The sequence below is a fragment of the Podarcis bocagei genome (genome assembly GCF_964188305.1).
Source record: "Podarcis bocagei genome assembly, chromosome: 1".
Lineage (NCBI taxonomy): Eukaryota > Metazoa > Chordata > Lepidosauria > Squamata > Lacertidae > Podarcis > Podarcis bocagei.
This window is the reverse complement of record NC_138125.1, coordinates 42,260,638-42,277,038: the sequence shown is the minus strand read 5'-3', so window position 1 is coordinate 42,277,038 and position 16,401 is coordinate 42,260,638. Positions and strand designations below refer to the sequence as shown.

The 16,401-nt window shown below is 39.4% G+C and overlaps 2 protein-coding genes across 2 annotated transcripts in view; both read left to right on the top strand.

Moving 5' to 3' along the window:
• LOC308595004 (formin-1-like) overlaps positions 1 to 16,401 on the top strand; it is a 179,669-nt gene that overhangs the window by 140,613 nt on the left and 22,655 nt on the right. The window lies entirely within an intron of this gene.
• Positions 1 to 16,401, top strand: part of LOC308594625 (formin-like) — a 112,767-nt gene that overhangs the window by 90,758 nt on the left and 5,608 nt on the right. The window contains exons 14-15 of the mRNA XM_081207960.1: positions 5,673 to 5,724; positions 8,738 to 8,887. Of these exons, the coding sequence (XP_081064086.1) occupies positions 5,673 to 5,724; positions 8,738 to 8,887 (202 nt within the window). The remainder of the gene's footprint in view (positions 1 to 5,672; positions 5,725 to 8,737; positions 8,888 to 16,401) is intronic.

Sequence of the window (16,401 nt, the reverse complement as noted above, 5' to 3'; positions counted from 1 at the left end):
TCAGCATCAATGCACGCAACTTTAAAGGTGTAAATTATGAAGGAAAAGAATAGAAATAGACTCACATGTTCATTTCATTTTTAACATTATGCAGGACCATTTGCTTGTGGCCTGGTTTTGTATATTAAGATGCAATTCACAATCTGACCAGTACCTTTATGGATATTAAAGCCGCTGCAAACCATTTCTAACATTGAATATTCTCAGATATTGCTTTCTGACTCTCTAAGCAAAGAAGCTGTTGAAATTTTCACTTTCTTCCAAGCAACACTTGGATAAAAAAACTGAGTACTGCAGTTCTTTATTTTTCCAAACACACACTCACACACATATCCATTTTTGCCTTTAATCTATTCACTGTGATTGAAATATACATTTAAATGAGCAAAGAAACAGATGTGCTCCATATAAAATATGCTATAAATCTTGTCGCACAACTTCTTTGCTCCATGCTCTCTTTCAGAAACTGTCAAATATCCAATTTTCATTCTGGTATAAAATGCTCATTTTCTGACTTGGCGCCAACCACCATATGCCAGAATAAAGTCAGTAACCAACAATAAAAAAGGCAACATAAGCACCTTTGAAATGGTACAAAGCAATTAACAGTGGGAAAAAGTCTATATAAATCTATGAAGAATTAATCTCTGCTTTGCCACTGTCCTGCTGTGCATTTACAATGAGCCTCTGCTCCTGACCACCAGAAGTGGCTTAACTTCATAAAAGGAGAATGCCCTAATGAGGGAGGGAAAATAAATGAAAATGAAAGCCCTTGGTTCTTTTTATATCCTTTCCACCTTTTAACTGTTTTAGGAAAACATAGTTTTGCATATGTTCTGATCTGTGAGTCTGCTGCACATCTTGCATGCCTATATTTTTACCTGATCATGTGAAACCAATCTTTACAAAGCTCAATGTGAAGAAATAACCTCAGCTTCATAAATCATTGTTAGCATCCCACAGGAGGTAAGGCTGTGGTTTTTCTCTTCTAAAACATTTCAAGCCTTCACTTTCATATGTTTTTCCCTAAAATTAGTTTCATTCTGCCCCTATGCATTCTCTCTCTCTCTCTCTCTCTCTCTCTCTCTCTCACACACACACACACACACACACACACACATACAACGACCCATTCTTTACAAATCAGGCTGGATATATAAACCAATTTACTTGTTAGCTGGGTATTTATAACAGTCTCATGTTTTAGAGAAGACCTGTTTCCTATTCTTATGGACCATCATTTATCATAATTTTGAACATATTACCCCGTACTAAGAATGTGCTGATCTTTATGTTTTTTCTCTAATTCTTGCTAGAAGATTTTATATGTGAAATCTGCCTGCAGAATAGATTAGTTTAAATTTACTGAGTTTAAAAGGGATTAAAACTAATTTTCAAGTTTCTTAAACTGTTTGGGTATGCTTAGCAATCTCAGAAGTATGAATCAATGACATTCTGTTTGTAATACTAGCATACATTTCTGTTATGTTTAATAAGAACGTGTTTTAAAAGTTATTATCTGTAATCCCAGCTGGAAAAGGAATGATAGATTAACGTCATTTTAACCTACTTGCATGGGAATATTTTTGCAAAATTATATTTTTGCAGTTTCCAGTTAGAAAAACATTACTTTCAGCATAATCTAAATTTAGAGGCGTGCAGGGTATTCTGTTAGCACCAGTATATTTTAGTGAAGTGTTGCTAAAGAATATATTAATTGAAAACAAAATTTAAAATATCATCTTTCATCTTCTAAGCAGAAGTTTTCTTTAAGTAAAACAATCTGTCTTTCAAAAGCAAATTTCTAGGGGGAGAAGATTGTCGTTTATATTGAAAGATACGAAAGAAAAATGAATCTATAATATCTGGCTTAGCTGGCCTCACTGCCATAATACCTAGTAAACTAAACTTCAACATTATTTTGACAAATATATAGGCAACATTATCCTATTTTAAACAGAGCATATTTTCTTAGTTTCCTTGTGTTACTTCTGATAATAAACAGTTGAATTTGTTCTGTGGGCTGAATGCATAAATATAATCAGTGTTTTTGCATGTGAATACTCGAGATTTCATGTACCGTGGACTTGAAAAATGTTAAGACTTCCAAAATCCCTCCAGTTTAGGGATGAGTAGTATCTTACCCTTTGCACACCCACATGCACAAATATGTATACACTATACTTACATATGTACACTTCTTAAACATCAAAGCAACACTGGTTTGAAAACAGGTTAGGTTACAGTATTGCGCATATAAAACCTGGCATTTTTAAGATTTGTTAAACACTGCCCCTTAAAAATGTTGTTGTTGTTGTTAATTAATTAATTAAATTTGTATACAGTGGTACCTCGGGTTGAGTACTTAATTTGTTCTGGAGGTCCGTTCTTAACCTGAAACTGTTCTCAACCTGAGGTACCACTTTAACTAATGGGGCCTCCTGCTGCTGCTGCACGATTTCTGTTTTCATTCTGAAGCAAAGTTCTTAACCCGAGGTACTATTTCTGAGCGGAGTCTGTAACCTGAAGCGTCTGTAACCTGAAGCGTATGTAACCCGAGGTACCACTGTACTGCCCTATACCCGCAGGTCTCTTGTACATCTTAAGGGAGCAATCCAAACCCAAGATGAGCAAGGATGAGCAAGTTAGGATTCAGCAGTTCTCTGATTTAGCCAGCCAATTCCTGGTACAGCTGGGCCACACCAGTGTAATTCCCCCATGCTGGGGGGAACGGGACTTGGGAACAAAAACAGACATTTCATTAATTGATCATAAGCAATTAACACAGAGAGTTTTAAAATAATCAAATAACCAGGAAGGATCAGGACCATGATTCGGGGGGGGGGGTGTAATATTAATTATGCTACATATCGGGCGAGTACATGTCAAGGACTTGGTCATCCAGAATTTGGCCTTGTATACATGAGCTGACCTGGCATATATTGGAGATCTGGCTGGATGGGACAGGAATTGTAAATTGGTCCACATTTTGTGCACTTGGTTTCCTGATGCAGCAGCTGGCATATCTAAGTGATTCTGGAGGGCAGGGAGGTAAAGTTGCAGTAGTTTATGTGATTTTTATTTTCCGGTCCAGTTTAGCAATCACTTAATTTTGAGTGTGGTCTAATCCACTGAGCCTAGGGCTTGCCGATCGGAAGGTGGGCGGTTCGAATCTCTGCGACAGGGTGAGCTCCCGTTGCTTGGTCCCAGCTCCTGCCAACCTAGCAGTCCGAAAGCATGTCAAAGTTCAAGTATATAAATAGGTACCTCTCTGGCATAAAGGTAAACAGCGTTTCCGTGCGCTGCTCTGGTTTCGCCAGAAGCGGCTTAGTCATGCTGGCCACATGAACCAGAAAAACTCTCTGCGGACGAACGTCGGCTCCCTCGGCCAGTAAAGCGAGATGAGCACTGCAACCCCAGAGTCATTTGCCACTGGACTTAACTGTCAGGGGTCCTTTACCTTTTTAATTTTGAGTGTATGCACCTAATGGTGGACTTCTGAGCAGAGCAGAGATACCATTAATGTGCTAGACAACCCACTGCTCAAATAGTCTCCCTGCCTGATTTGGATGAGGTGATCTCCAGTCTGGTGTTGGAGCTTTCTTAACCCACTTTACTTTTCAAAAAGTGCTATTGAGATCCATTAAAATGAATGGAAGCTCAGAGATTTATTTCAGTGAGATGTGAAAATGCCCTCCATCAGTCTAAAAGGTGCCACCAATCTTTGTGTAGTTTTTGCCACAGCAAATTAACATGTCTGTCTTTTATGGAATTTGTACTCAATAATAATTGTCTAGCTAGAGCCAGGTTTTTTAGCTCTAGTTCTGTGTATCAATGGGAACAGAGTTCCTCACATAAAGCAAGTTTTCTATGTGATTTTTTAAAAAATTGGTTTGAATTAATTCACAATCTGGTCAAATTCATTTCATTTTGTCTATCGCCTACATAATTGTCAATCATTAAATAAAGAAAACCTACTTTGGGCAGTAGCTTGCACCTTTGCAACATTTAGTTTAAAGAAAAGGCGAGTGAGAGAAGATATGATAGAGGTGTATAAAATGTTGCATAGTTTGAGGAGGGTGGACAGAGAAACTTTTCTTTGTCTTTCATAGTACCGGACCTCATGGACATCCATTGAAACTGAATATTGGAAGGTTCAAGACAGCCAGCACATAGTTTAACAGCCAGAACATAGTTAAACTGTGGAATTGAGCGGCTTCAAAAGAAGATTAGACAAATTCATGGTGGATGAGATTATCAGTGGCTACCAACAGTGATGGTTATGTTCTGCTGCCCCTGTCGGAAGCTATATGCTTCTGAAAACCAGTTACTGGGTACCAAAGAAGGGGAGAGTGCTGTTGCACTCCGGTCCTGCTTCCCACAGGAATCTGGCTGGCCACTGTGAGAACAGGATGAAGGACTGGATGGGCCATTGACCAGATCCAGCAGGCCTTTATTTAGATAAGTGGTATTAATGGCGTATTCAGTGCAAAAGAAATGCTTACTGAAATCCCGTTATTACATGATATATGCCTCTCTACTCCAGAGGCTATGTTGTGTTGGAGTTCCAGAAGAGATTTCCCAGAACATGCGTTTTTGTCAAGAATGGATCAGACAGCACAACTTTCTCTCTTGGTCTGATGCCAGACTGTCTGGAGAGATGGCTTATGTCCCTTGTCAGGAACTGATGAATCTTTATAGGTTACCTCTGATTCCTGGGGAAAGATCTCTGGTGACGTCTTCATATATTTGTCCTTCCTAGCATGAGAAGAGCAGCATCTTGAAATTCCATCGGGAACTTTAATCTTGCCCTTTTTATAAAAGCCTGCATTATGCTGACAGTGGAAAATAAATGGCTTCGTTTCCAAAGATGCGGAAAACTTCTAAGATCCTAAATTGAGGGCCTACACTTATTAACCAAGAACACCCAAAGTTCTGAATAAAAGGAAATCTGTGGTTTAAAGGGTGAGGGAGGAGAGCACCTGTCATGAATGGATCCTCTAGATGTTAGATAGTTGAGATTCCTGCATTGCAGGGGGTTGCACTTGATCCCTTGGTATACTTTCCAACTCTATGATTCTGTGATTCTAGGAACAATAGCAGATATGCAAGGGTGACTCCATGCCACATTTTTTAATACTTACGTGTCCTTCGTGTTCACATCATGTATAGAAACAAGTGTGAGACAAGCATTCAACCCACACATTAGGAAGCCATGATGAGCTTGCAACAAGGTACCTGTCTTGGTTTGCTTCAGCATGCAAGAGCTAAATGGAAAGCAGGAAAATGGACAATTATGCATGTCCTCACTATAAATGTGATGCTTTTGCAACACAACAAGAATAGTTCTCTGATAAAAGACACCCCGAAAAGCTTCTTTCTATCAAGTAATACCCAGCTTGAAAGCTGTGCATGTACATCCAATTAAGTTTAGAGCCCACATGATATTTGTAGAAATACTTCTTTTATCCCCACTGCACTGGGCTCCACAATCCTTGCACATGTTCAGGATGGGAAGCTTCAGCACTACACCCTACAGTGTCTACAAGAATACACTATAATGCTTGAAATAGCTCACTCTTAGTACGAGAAATCTGAAATATAAAAAAATACTTTAGAATGCAGATACATATTCTGCTTTCTTAAATAATAAACATGTTGTTTATTTGTAGCTGTAGAAGAACATAAGACAGTGGAGAGCCATTTGGGGAATGTGCAGAAGTGGTGAGTATTACAGATTCTTTAACACGTTGCGTTATGAAAGGTCCTACTTCATCTTTAAATATATTTGAATAAGTGAAAAAAATCATCAAATGCACCAGAGTCCTTATTTTTAAACACATGCTCATACTTCCAACATTTTCATACAGCTTGTCTTGGACTTTAGGGAACAAGCTGTCTGAAATGGAAGCTTTCTAGACAAAACAGTTCATTATGTGGTAAAAACTGTTCCTAGAGTGTTCTACTGCAGACTCCAGGTTTTGGTGAGGGGTGTTGAATGATTGATTAAAATAATCACATGCACAGAAAAAGCAGAGACTTGGTAATATAAGAAGCTGCCTTAGATTAAGTGAGGTCATTGGTCTGCGTGGCTCAAACGTCTACACATAGTTCGCATACAGCACTAAAGCAAACTATGGTTTAGCCTGAATGCAGCAGTGGGTAGACTCCCAAGACAGGAGACTGGGAATGTTTTGCTCCTCCACCAGTTTTGCTGCTGCTGCTTTGAGCTACGTTTGTTGGAAAGAGACAAACCACTAGTCTGGGTTTAGGCAACATACTGAGCTCGGCGTGCTGAGTCATGGCTTGGGACACAGTAGTGTGGCTGCAGCAGAACTGAAGAAGAAGCAAAGCGGCTGCAATTTCTCCATAAGTCTGCATGCTTGCATGTGGCGTTCACTACACTTGCATATTCACGGTAAGGAATGATTTGACTCAGCGTTCCTTCCAAACTGAGCCATTGGCAGCAGCCCTCCAGTTTTGCAGCCAGGGGCCTCACTCTGCTGTACTAGGGAATGCCAGGATTGAATCTGCATGTAACACCCTGTGACTGAGCTGTGTTCCTTCCTCCAAGAGAGAATCTCTGGGAACTCAAACTCAAACTGCAAGCGCCATAGAGCAGTTCCTTAGCCATAGCAGCAGACTTAGAACATTTCATCCCAGCATCTTGGCTTTTGTGAAGGGAGAATTTCTGCTGTGTCTTTTTTAATGCAGACCTGTAATCTGAAGTGGTGCGGTCTAGGAACAATTTTACCACACGCTTGACAATTTATATACCGTTTAACTACAATTGTCATCAGCTTCAAAAGGGATTTGCTGTGTAGGTACAGATTGTTGTTTACACTAAAGCCCAGTTGATACATTGAATCCCAGCTGGTGCAACAAATGCTTTTTGTTGTTGTCGTTCAAACATCTGTTCCTCTCTTCACTGATTTGTATGTTCAGATTTCAGGTGTATAGATATTAATATACATTTTAATATTCTAATACAAATTTGTTGCAAAACAAGATAACAGTAGAAGACTCTTTCTAATGTATTTCAAGAGTACTTCAGCCTATAGTATGGACCAGGTAAATCTTAAAGTATTAGCAATAAACCTGTTGTTCATTGCTGCTGTTGTCAGTTTACCAAGATCCTGAGAAAATAAATCGTTTTCAGGGTATTATACCTGGAGACTTTCATAGGGTATCAACTGGTGTGATGTTGACATTGCTTTTAATAAATATAGGCTGTAATTCTGGGCTCATCCACACTTACCTTTTGCCTGTGTTTTCCAGCCATAGGTCCATACCTTCCTAGTCCGTATCTGCCACTTTCCCCAGGAAAACCTGCTCTTTAACGCTGAATTGGAGCAAATGGCAATTTGGGTTTTTCACAGATTGATGAGAGCATTAAAGAGCAGGTTTTTTGTGGGCAAAACGGCAGTGCAAAAAAAAAGTGCTCAGAGAAACCTGTGCCTAGAAAGTGTGAAGGAAACTTAGTATGAATGAGCCCTTAAAAAGGCTGAAGGGGTTAAGGTTTTTTGTTAGTTGGTTAATTAGTTTTCTTCGCCCCACAGAAGGTGAAGTTAGTTAATGCATGGTTTTTCAGAGCCAGGCTCATCTCATAGTCTGGACACCGTAGGCTCTAAAGTAAGAATAGAGTTCTAAACTTAGGTGCCCCTAGAAGGGAAATTTAACTGTTTTATATATCATAGAATCATAGAGTTGGAATAGACCACAAGGGCCATCAAGTCCAACCCCCTGCCAAGACAGTCGTTTTCCTCAAAAATATTCCAAGCGACTTGGAAAGACTGCTTAAAAATAGAACAAATTTCCAGGATAAAATGGCACCATAATAAAAATAAAACAAAATTCCTAGAAATAAACACGGAAAACACAATTAACAGTAGCAATAGAGTCAGCATAAGAATGTAATTAAAAATAAGTCATAAATAGATCATAAAATGCAACCATTAAGCAGTTGCACAGCTGCGAATGCCAACTGAAATATAAATGCCTTAATGTGACAACAAAATTGGAGGAGGAAAGGAGCTAAGCAAACCAAATCTGTTTCGGAAGTGAATTCAGTCTAGTCTATGCTGTCTGCAGGTATTCATCCTTGAAGAAGCCCACCACTTTCTCCTTCAGAATCTTTTATTTTTTTAACTGACCTTTTTTGCTTTTGTTGTTTGCTTATTTGGGGGCAGGAGCTGTGGCCTGTGTTTTGTTTGTTTTTTTGTATTTTTGTGTTTTTGGGGGAGGGAAATCAGGAGAGGTTTAGCCTGTTGCTTGGAAGATTTTACTGAGCATTACCAATTTTTGTTCCATGAAATGGGTATTTTGTGGTGCCCACAACAGTTCCTTAAATTTCCAGATATGCCCCAGGCACAAAAATAGGTATGCTACCTCTGATCTAGGACTTTGGGGGCTTCCAGATACCCATGGTAATGAGCATAAGTCAATAGGATTCTGGTAAATAAATGTTGTTTCAAAATCAGACGCTTTCTAAAATGTTTCCGTGCCCATATTCATTCATATTGTGTCTTAGTATACACACCCACCAAAACAGCATCATTATTATTATTATTTAATTCAGAAGTGCTGGGTGGATCCATTGCTGGTACAGTGTCCAGATTATAGCAGATTTATGTTAATTGCCAGCCTAGGCTACTGAGAAATCTGCCCTGAGGGAAACTGAACTTCCACCTTAGGTTTATGTGCTGACAATTTTCCCCTCCCCTGCCCAACACTGTAGCTTTGAAGAATTGGTGGGATACTTCGGGATAAAACCAAAGTCTGGCGAGAAGGAGACCACGCCAAACTACGTTTTCACGGTGTGGTATGAGTTCTGCAGCGACTTTAAGGCCATTTGGAAACGAGAGAGCAAAAACATTTCCAAAGAAAGGTAAGGTTCTAATAAAGCCATTAATACAATTTTTTTCAGAAGTCTGGGAAACTGGTCCTTTTTAAACTCAACAAATTATACTCCCATATTTCACAGGCGTCATTGTTTTCTTTCAGATCAAATGGACATCAAGGAAAGATTATTCCCTCAGGGTGCCTAGGAAAATTCACCAAAGGGATGCTGTCCCCACAAAAAGATAAACACATATAATCTGATAAATTACACTTTCTTAACCCCTTCCAATTACTAGCTAGTAAAATGAAAGGGGAGCTGTGCTAATTTGTAACAGATTGCTTCTCTTTGCATTTTTGTCTTGGACTGCTCTAAATGAGGCGATATTGCTGTTGCAGACAGGACAGACAAATAAAAGTGAATGCTTTTTCCAGTTAATATACTACACTTGCATCAAAGGGTAGCCTATGAGATTCAGGCCACACTTAGCACAGCGTTGAAGTCCCACACTGAATTTACAGCACCGCTTCTTGGTATCCTGCTGTGGACATCAAACTCCATGCCGCAGCATCTCCCACTGTCTTGTGATTTTATTAGGTTTAGTTAAAACCTTTTTTAAAAATAAAAGGTTTCACCTCTTGAGATTTGTTTTTAAAAAAAATTAAAAGAAAAACGAGCACTTTCTTTAATATACTTCCCCCCCCTTTTTTTTTTTACTGTATGCAATTGCTGTGTTATGGCATTCTATTGTAAAATAATTAAGGGAATTGCCCAATAGGTGTTTTCAGTCCAGCACTCTTATTGTATTTCTTTTCATGTACACTAATAGGAAATACAAATCTCCTTGAGTGCCTCTCCTTGTGTAGCAAGGTAGCATTAACATTGTGGGAACCTCACAAAATCATTTAGAAGTAAAACTTTAAGCTAAGGGCGGAGGGGGAGAGAACTCCCAAAACAGTCCCATGAGGATCGGGCATGCTCATTGACTGACTGTAGGACAGGTAATGGAAAACTGTAGGGGAGGGTGGGAAGAATCCAGTGGATTCTCCTGTAGGAGAGGGCATGACTGTTATCCTTAGCAGAAACACTCCATGCTGCAACATCTTGTTGCAGGTTCCTCTTGTCCTGTTCTAATGTGCACCTTTCCCTCTTCTGGACAAGCACAGACTCATTATTTTTTGTTTGTTCCTTTCTCTCTTATTAAATGTTGAATATGTGCTTCCCAACAAATTTGTTGGAGTTTGTGATTGAATTTTGAAGAGGCCAGTTTAAAATGAATGAGCAGATAAAATTAACAAGCTCTCTAGGACTAGTCTGTTGTTGTTTAGTCGTTTAGTTGTGTCCGACTCTTCGTGACCCCATGGACCAGAGCACGCCAGGCACTCCTGTTTTCCACTGCCTCCCGCAGTTTGGTCAAACTCATGCTGGTAGCTTCGAGAACACTGTCCAACCATCTCGTCCTCTGTCATCCCCTTCTCCTTGTGCCCTCCATCTTTCCCAACATCAGGGTCTTTTCCAGGGAGTCTTCTCTTCCCATGAGGTGGCCAAAGTATTGGAGCCTCAGCTTCAGGATCTGTCCTTCCAGTGAGCACTCAGTGATAAAGATGGAGTCCAGAGCAATCATTCAGAAGCATGCACTCTTTTAAATAGGTGCAAACCTTTGATTGGGGGAAAAAGTGGTGTGTAAACAGTAAAAGATTACAAGATGGCTGCAGAATTTGTGACTCCCCAAGACAAATGTAGTCCATCCATCACATACCAAGGCTTGGCAGGTCACAGCTTCTGTAGGCCTAGTGTGAACCATGCCCCTTAGGGTGAATATCAGTGGGTGATTGCATGAAGAATGCCAAGCAAGAGGCAGCCAAACAGATATTTTGCACATCTTCCAAGTCCTAATATGTACAAACAGAAATCATAAACTTGATACTTTTTATATTTTGAGGTCTGTTATTTTGTGTACTAAGAATATAAAGAAATAATTGTTACTCTGGAATCTGAATCATTTATCAGTTAGTTGGCCTTCTGTATGAAACAGCAGTGTTAATCAGGCTCAACATTAGAAGCTTAAATATCCTTTAGCATGCAATTTTAAATTAGATGCAGATAGAGATAATCCAGTAAATTGTCATACTAATTATACACATAGTTCTGCTGATTCCTTTGTCACAAGCAGCAGTCTTCTAGAATAGTCAGTTTCGCTGCTAAGAGGGAAAATGCTGGGGGGGGGGGGAGATACTTCTAAAGTGAAATTGGTCATTTTAGAAATTTTTGCAATTTGTTACTTGAGTAGATCTACTTATGAGCAAGTGAATTTTGCTTGCCATTTCAAGGAACATGTTTGCTAGGGGACAGTGTTGCTCAGTGTATCTCCTCCAAATGTTGGGTGAACAAAAGAATCAAGCATAACGGAGGGCTGCTGCAAACATTTGTAGAAGAGTCTTTGCATCGTGTAACAGGAAGGTTCTGCAGCAGTTCTCATGCTTCCCCTTGCACGAGAGAGTGCAAGGAGAAGAAATATTTGGATTTTGTTTCACTTTTTTCACCCAACACTGAAATGGAAAACTGCAGCCAGTGAGAAAAGCTGGAATTTTGGAATGTGAAATAGACTCCACCTGCTGTTACTTGGTGTTATGTACTAGTTGAATAGGATCCAAAATGCAGCAGTCTGATTGGTCCTAGAACAATAGGATCCAAAATGCAGCAGTCTGATTGGTCCTAGAACAATAGGATTCAGAATGCAGCAGTCTGATTGGTCCTAGAACAATGCAGCAGTATGATTGGTCTGCAGGAGCCACCCAATCCGGCTCCAGATTCAAGTGAATCCACAACCTGATTGGCCTACAGAATTCCGGAATTAGCCAATCACGTGCTGCCCATTGTGTAAAAAATTTATATAAAGCAGATACTTTGAGGGGACATTCACTCCTCCTCACCACTATGAGCTGAATAAAGAGCATGAAATCCACTCTCGACTCAGAGTATATTTCACTGGGAAAGTTGATACAATATGAACAGGATCTGCAAAGACAACTCTACTGTGGATGTGATGCTATCACTTCCTCAAATGTCAGGAGTACCTAAGAATATAATAAAAGTTTGCTGGATTAGGCCAATGACCCTTCTAGTCCAACATCCTGTTCTCAGGGTGGTCAGTCAGGTGTCTATGTTTCCCATCACAAGAGCACTCTCCCCTCTTGCAGTTTCCAGTGGTCGGTACTGCTTCTGACTGTGGAGCAGTTCTCCAAGTCTTTTAAAGTATATAACCAAAATCAGTTTTAAACAGGTCAGGCTCTTAAGAAGTGAAAGACAGTGAGTCTAGAGGGAGTGATGAATTCCATATTAATAAATTCAGAGTAAAATATGTGATTTTGGATATGCTGTTTTGAGTCTGGATTAGCCTTCTTGAGTAGCAGGATAAGACTTGCATATATCTTGTCATGAGAATGAATGGTTTGTTTTTTCCTTCTTAACACATGAATTTTATTCATATACTTTGGTGGGGCTTGTGTTTATTTACTAATGACTTCATTAGATTTCTTTTAGCCTTTAAAGGTTTCAGTTTATTCTCAGTTCAACTTGTAGATGATTCATGAAGACAATGAGTAACTGATGTCAAGTATATAAGTTTGAATGACAGATGAGTTGTTTCTTTATCACATTCAAATGGCTTAGAAAACCATGACCCTTTAGAGGTTGTTATTTTACAAAGTATGAGTGACAGTTTGCCAGCCGTATTTTCCAGGAAGAAACACATTTAGAGAACTGAGAAATAACCATTATGTCTTGAAAAACAATTATTTTCCTAAGGTGTATTTTAGTGTAATCATATTGTTTTCATAACCTTAGCAGAATAGAAAAGGAGCCAGTTTATACACCCTAGCTGTAACTATTTCTTGGACTGCAGCATTTAAAATTCCTCAGAGAGAAGAAGGAAGGTTTGCATGTTTGAACGCCCTGTGCCAAAAAACAAAGGCCCCCTCTACACATAGGAAAGGGGCATGTCAACTTCCAATCTAAGCCAGCATCCTGTTCTCACAGTGGCCAACCAGAAGGAATTACAGTGAATCCTTAGTAATTTTTTTGCAATGCACATCTTCATAAACAAGAGTTTACATGTCAAATAAAGAGACACAAAAATAGTTTCATTCAATTAGATTAAGAAAGGTTAAATACCTTGGTTCTTGAACGTACTCAAACATTTCGGCTCCCGAATGCCAAAAACCCAGAAGTAAGTGTTCCAGTTTTTGACTGTTTTTCGGAAGCTGAACATCCAATGTGGTTGTTAGCTATTGTTTCCTGGGTGCCTGATCCAATCGGAAGCTGTGCCTTGGTTTGCAAACATTTAGGAAGTCGAAAGGACTTCCGGAACGGATTACGTTTGAGAACCAAGGTACCACTGTACCTGATGATTCAAATAGTTGATAATTTTTGTTCTTTTCTTTACAACGTTTTAAAACACAAATGTGAACAGAGGCAAGTTTGCAAAATTTTATACAGGATGCCCATCTAGCAACAAAATGATCCTATTTTGCCAACTTGTCAATTATGAGATGATGGTGGTGCCCATCTGACTGGGTTTCCCCAGCCACTCTAGGCGCCTTCCACCAAATTAAGACATAGTAAGACATCAAACATTATTGGCACTATTGGTTCTACTAGAGTATTTTGAGGTTATTCAAAGGACAGTGCAACATCTCTTAGCGGACTAAGAAAAAGCAATTTAATGGTAGCTTTAACCAATGGGCTAGGCTGCAAGGGTTTGTTTTGTCTGAAAACTACTTGACTTTTAATGTAAGAAAAGTGTAGAAATCTAATTAGATTTTTATCAGACATTTTAGAAGAGGAAACACTTTAACCATGCTGCCCTACACTTAACCTACCATGAAAATAAATTAGCTGCCTGTGTAATATAGCTGATTTTCGCCCCAAGACAAAATCTGCATAGCATACAGGAATCTGAGGGTACTCAAAGGTACAAACATTATATATTACTAGCAAACATACTTACTACTTAAATCAAAAGGCAGTTAAGATGAAATTCCTGGATTACCTCAGGAACATAAATATTACATGAATATTACATGAAAAGGATACAGCAGAAATATATTATGTGTACCCAACAGTCATAAATTTGGTGTGGCTGTTTTGCTCAGCTGAGTGAAAATTTTGAATGAAGTAGCTGAAAAGTATTATCTTACTCTCAGTACCATGCGGTATTCTCAATACCACAGGGATGTGACACCGTTTTAGGGTCAATTTACACGGTCACTTTCATGGGCTTATTTTTAATCTGTAGTGACTTTTAGTCAGTCCTGATTTGAGTATGGATATAAAAAAATCAGCCATTGGAGTGTTGAGGGCTTTTCTGCTTCATCAGATTTCTTATATAATAAAAGTATATTCAGCTATTGCGGATGATGCAGCCGCTCTCCTTTAACGGAGCACCGCTGTTATAGGAGTATTGCATTTTCCCAGTTGTGAAAATGCAGTATATTGGACATTTGCATAGATAGTCTTTTGGAAAGCCACTTACAGTTACAAAGACTTGAATCTAGACTTGCCCTCCTGCAAGTGGAAGGGCTCCTTTCATTCACAGAAGAGCCTTTAATCCAGTGCAGGCTCTCGATGGTAGAAGTGATGGGAAAGAATTTACACTAATTTCCCCTGGAACCCATTGTACCATCTCCAACACTTTTCTGAAGGGCACTTTTGGGGAATTACTGGGGACTGTAAAGGGGTGAGAGAATGTTTCCCTGCCTTCCATCTGTGGGAGCATCCACTCACAGGCCATTGTTAGTATTCTTTTTATAATATAATTTTTATCAAATTTCCTTCCCCCCCCAAATTGACTTCAAATTAAATAGTTACATTGTTTCATGCATTGACTTCCCACCCACACTTCCACAGTGTTTTTCTTCAAACCCTTTTCTACTGTGTTATATATCAAACTTATCTGTTATGGAAAGCCCTCTAATACAATTACTTTATCATTTTTCTTCCATTGTTCCTTTCTCAAATCTTGCCCATGATTTCATTTGACTAGTGTTTTTTCAAATACAGTCATACCTTGGTTCGCGAACGCCTTGCGAGTCGAACGTTTTGGCTCCCGAACACCGCAAACCTGGAAGTGAGTGTTCCAGTTTGCGAACGTTCTCTGGAACCCGAACATCCGACGGGGTTTCCACAGCTTCCAATTGGCTGCAGGAACTTCCTGCCGCCAATCGGAAGCCACGCCTTGGTTTCCGAATGCTTTGGAAGTAGAACGGACTTCCGGAGTGGATTCCATTTGACTTCCGAGGTACTACTGTAGTCCAAAATGGCCTCCATTCTTCTTTTTAAAAAAAGGTTCATCTTAATACTGCTGTCAGCTTTGCCATTTGCACATATTCTATTGCTTTTAAAAGCCATTCCTCCTTCATTTGAACCGTCTCTTCTTTCCATTTCTGTGCATACAGCATTCTAGCTGCTGTAGTCACATACATACATAAAAGGCCATTGTTAGTACTGTAGTCTCTGAAAAATCTGTTCACTTCCCTCCTGAAACCATGGAGCAGCAGGGGTGGGGATGTGTGGTCTTATCTACAGAAGCATGTACAGAATGATATCGGTGCTTTTAAAAATAAATATATGGTTGGTATTCTTCGCATGTCTCACGAATTCAGATAAGTCACAATGGATTTTCATACAATAGATGTCAGTTTGCATGTCTCACATTACGTGACTGAGCCTTTGCTGAAACTCCACTTAATTAGCTGCTTTCTGATTTGTGGGGAAACTCTTTAGTTTGCAGCCTGAAATCATGGTTTTGAGGGCAAGTGCCAAACATGCCATGCTGATGTAAGGTATGAAATGGCGAACTTGGTATGCAGTCAACCAGGAAGTAAGTAAGTAAGAAGAGCAGACAAGGAGAGGGAGGCACACACAAGCTCATTTCTATTGTGCCATGTCGTAGTTTGGCATTATATGTGGACCTGACATAAAGCCCCCCCCCAAAAAAGTATCCTCCACAAAAAAGTAATATACATTCCAAGCTTCAGTTTGAAAACAAGCATTGAGCTTACCACAGAACAGAACATTGTCAGTTACAGCTTGTATCTATTGAAAAACACAACAGCCTCAACAAGCTAGTAACCCTATTCAATAACATACTGCAAAGTATACCCTAGCATCCTTTACACATCCCATAAATACAGACCATCAAGTTGGAATTTAATATGGTGATGTATAGTGCCAACAAGCACTTAATAGCACTTGTTGACTTAAGGTCCAATCTACTGGTTGCTGCGCCAGCAAGGAAGCCGTCTGTGGCTAATAATCAGTCTCTGGGTATCGGATCACTTCATGGCTTAATTCCTATTCTTTCCTCCCTCTATGTTGAGAATGAGAAGAGGCCACAGGGTTAAGTAAGCAGTGTTTTTTCTTCCTAACCCTTGGCACAACTATGTATGTTCTTGTAAAGGTGAAAATTATTCTTTTACTTTATAGACGCAAAGTTACTTTTTTTTAAAAAAGGCTCATTTGAACTTCTATAGTTCATTTGTATATTTTTTTTTTCAAAATAG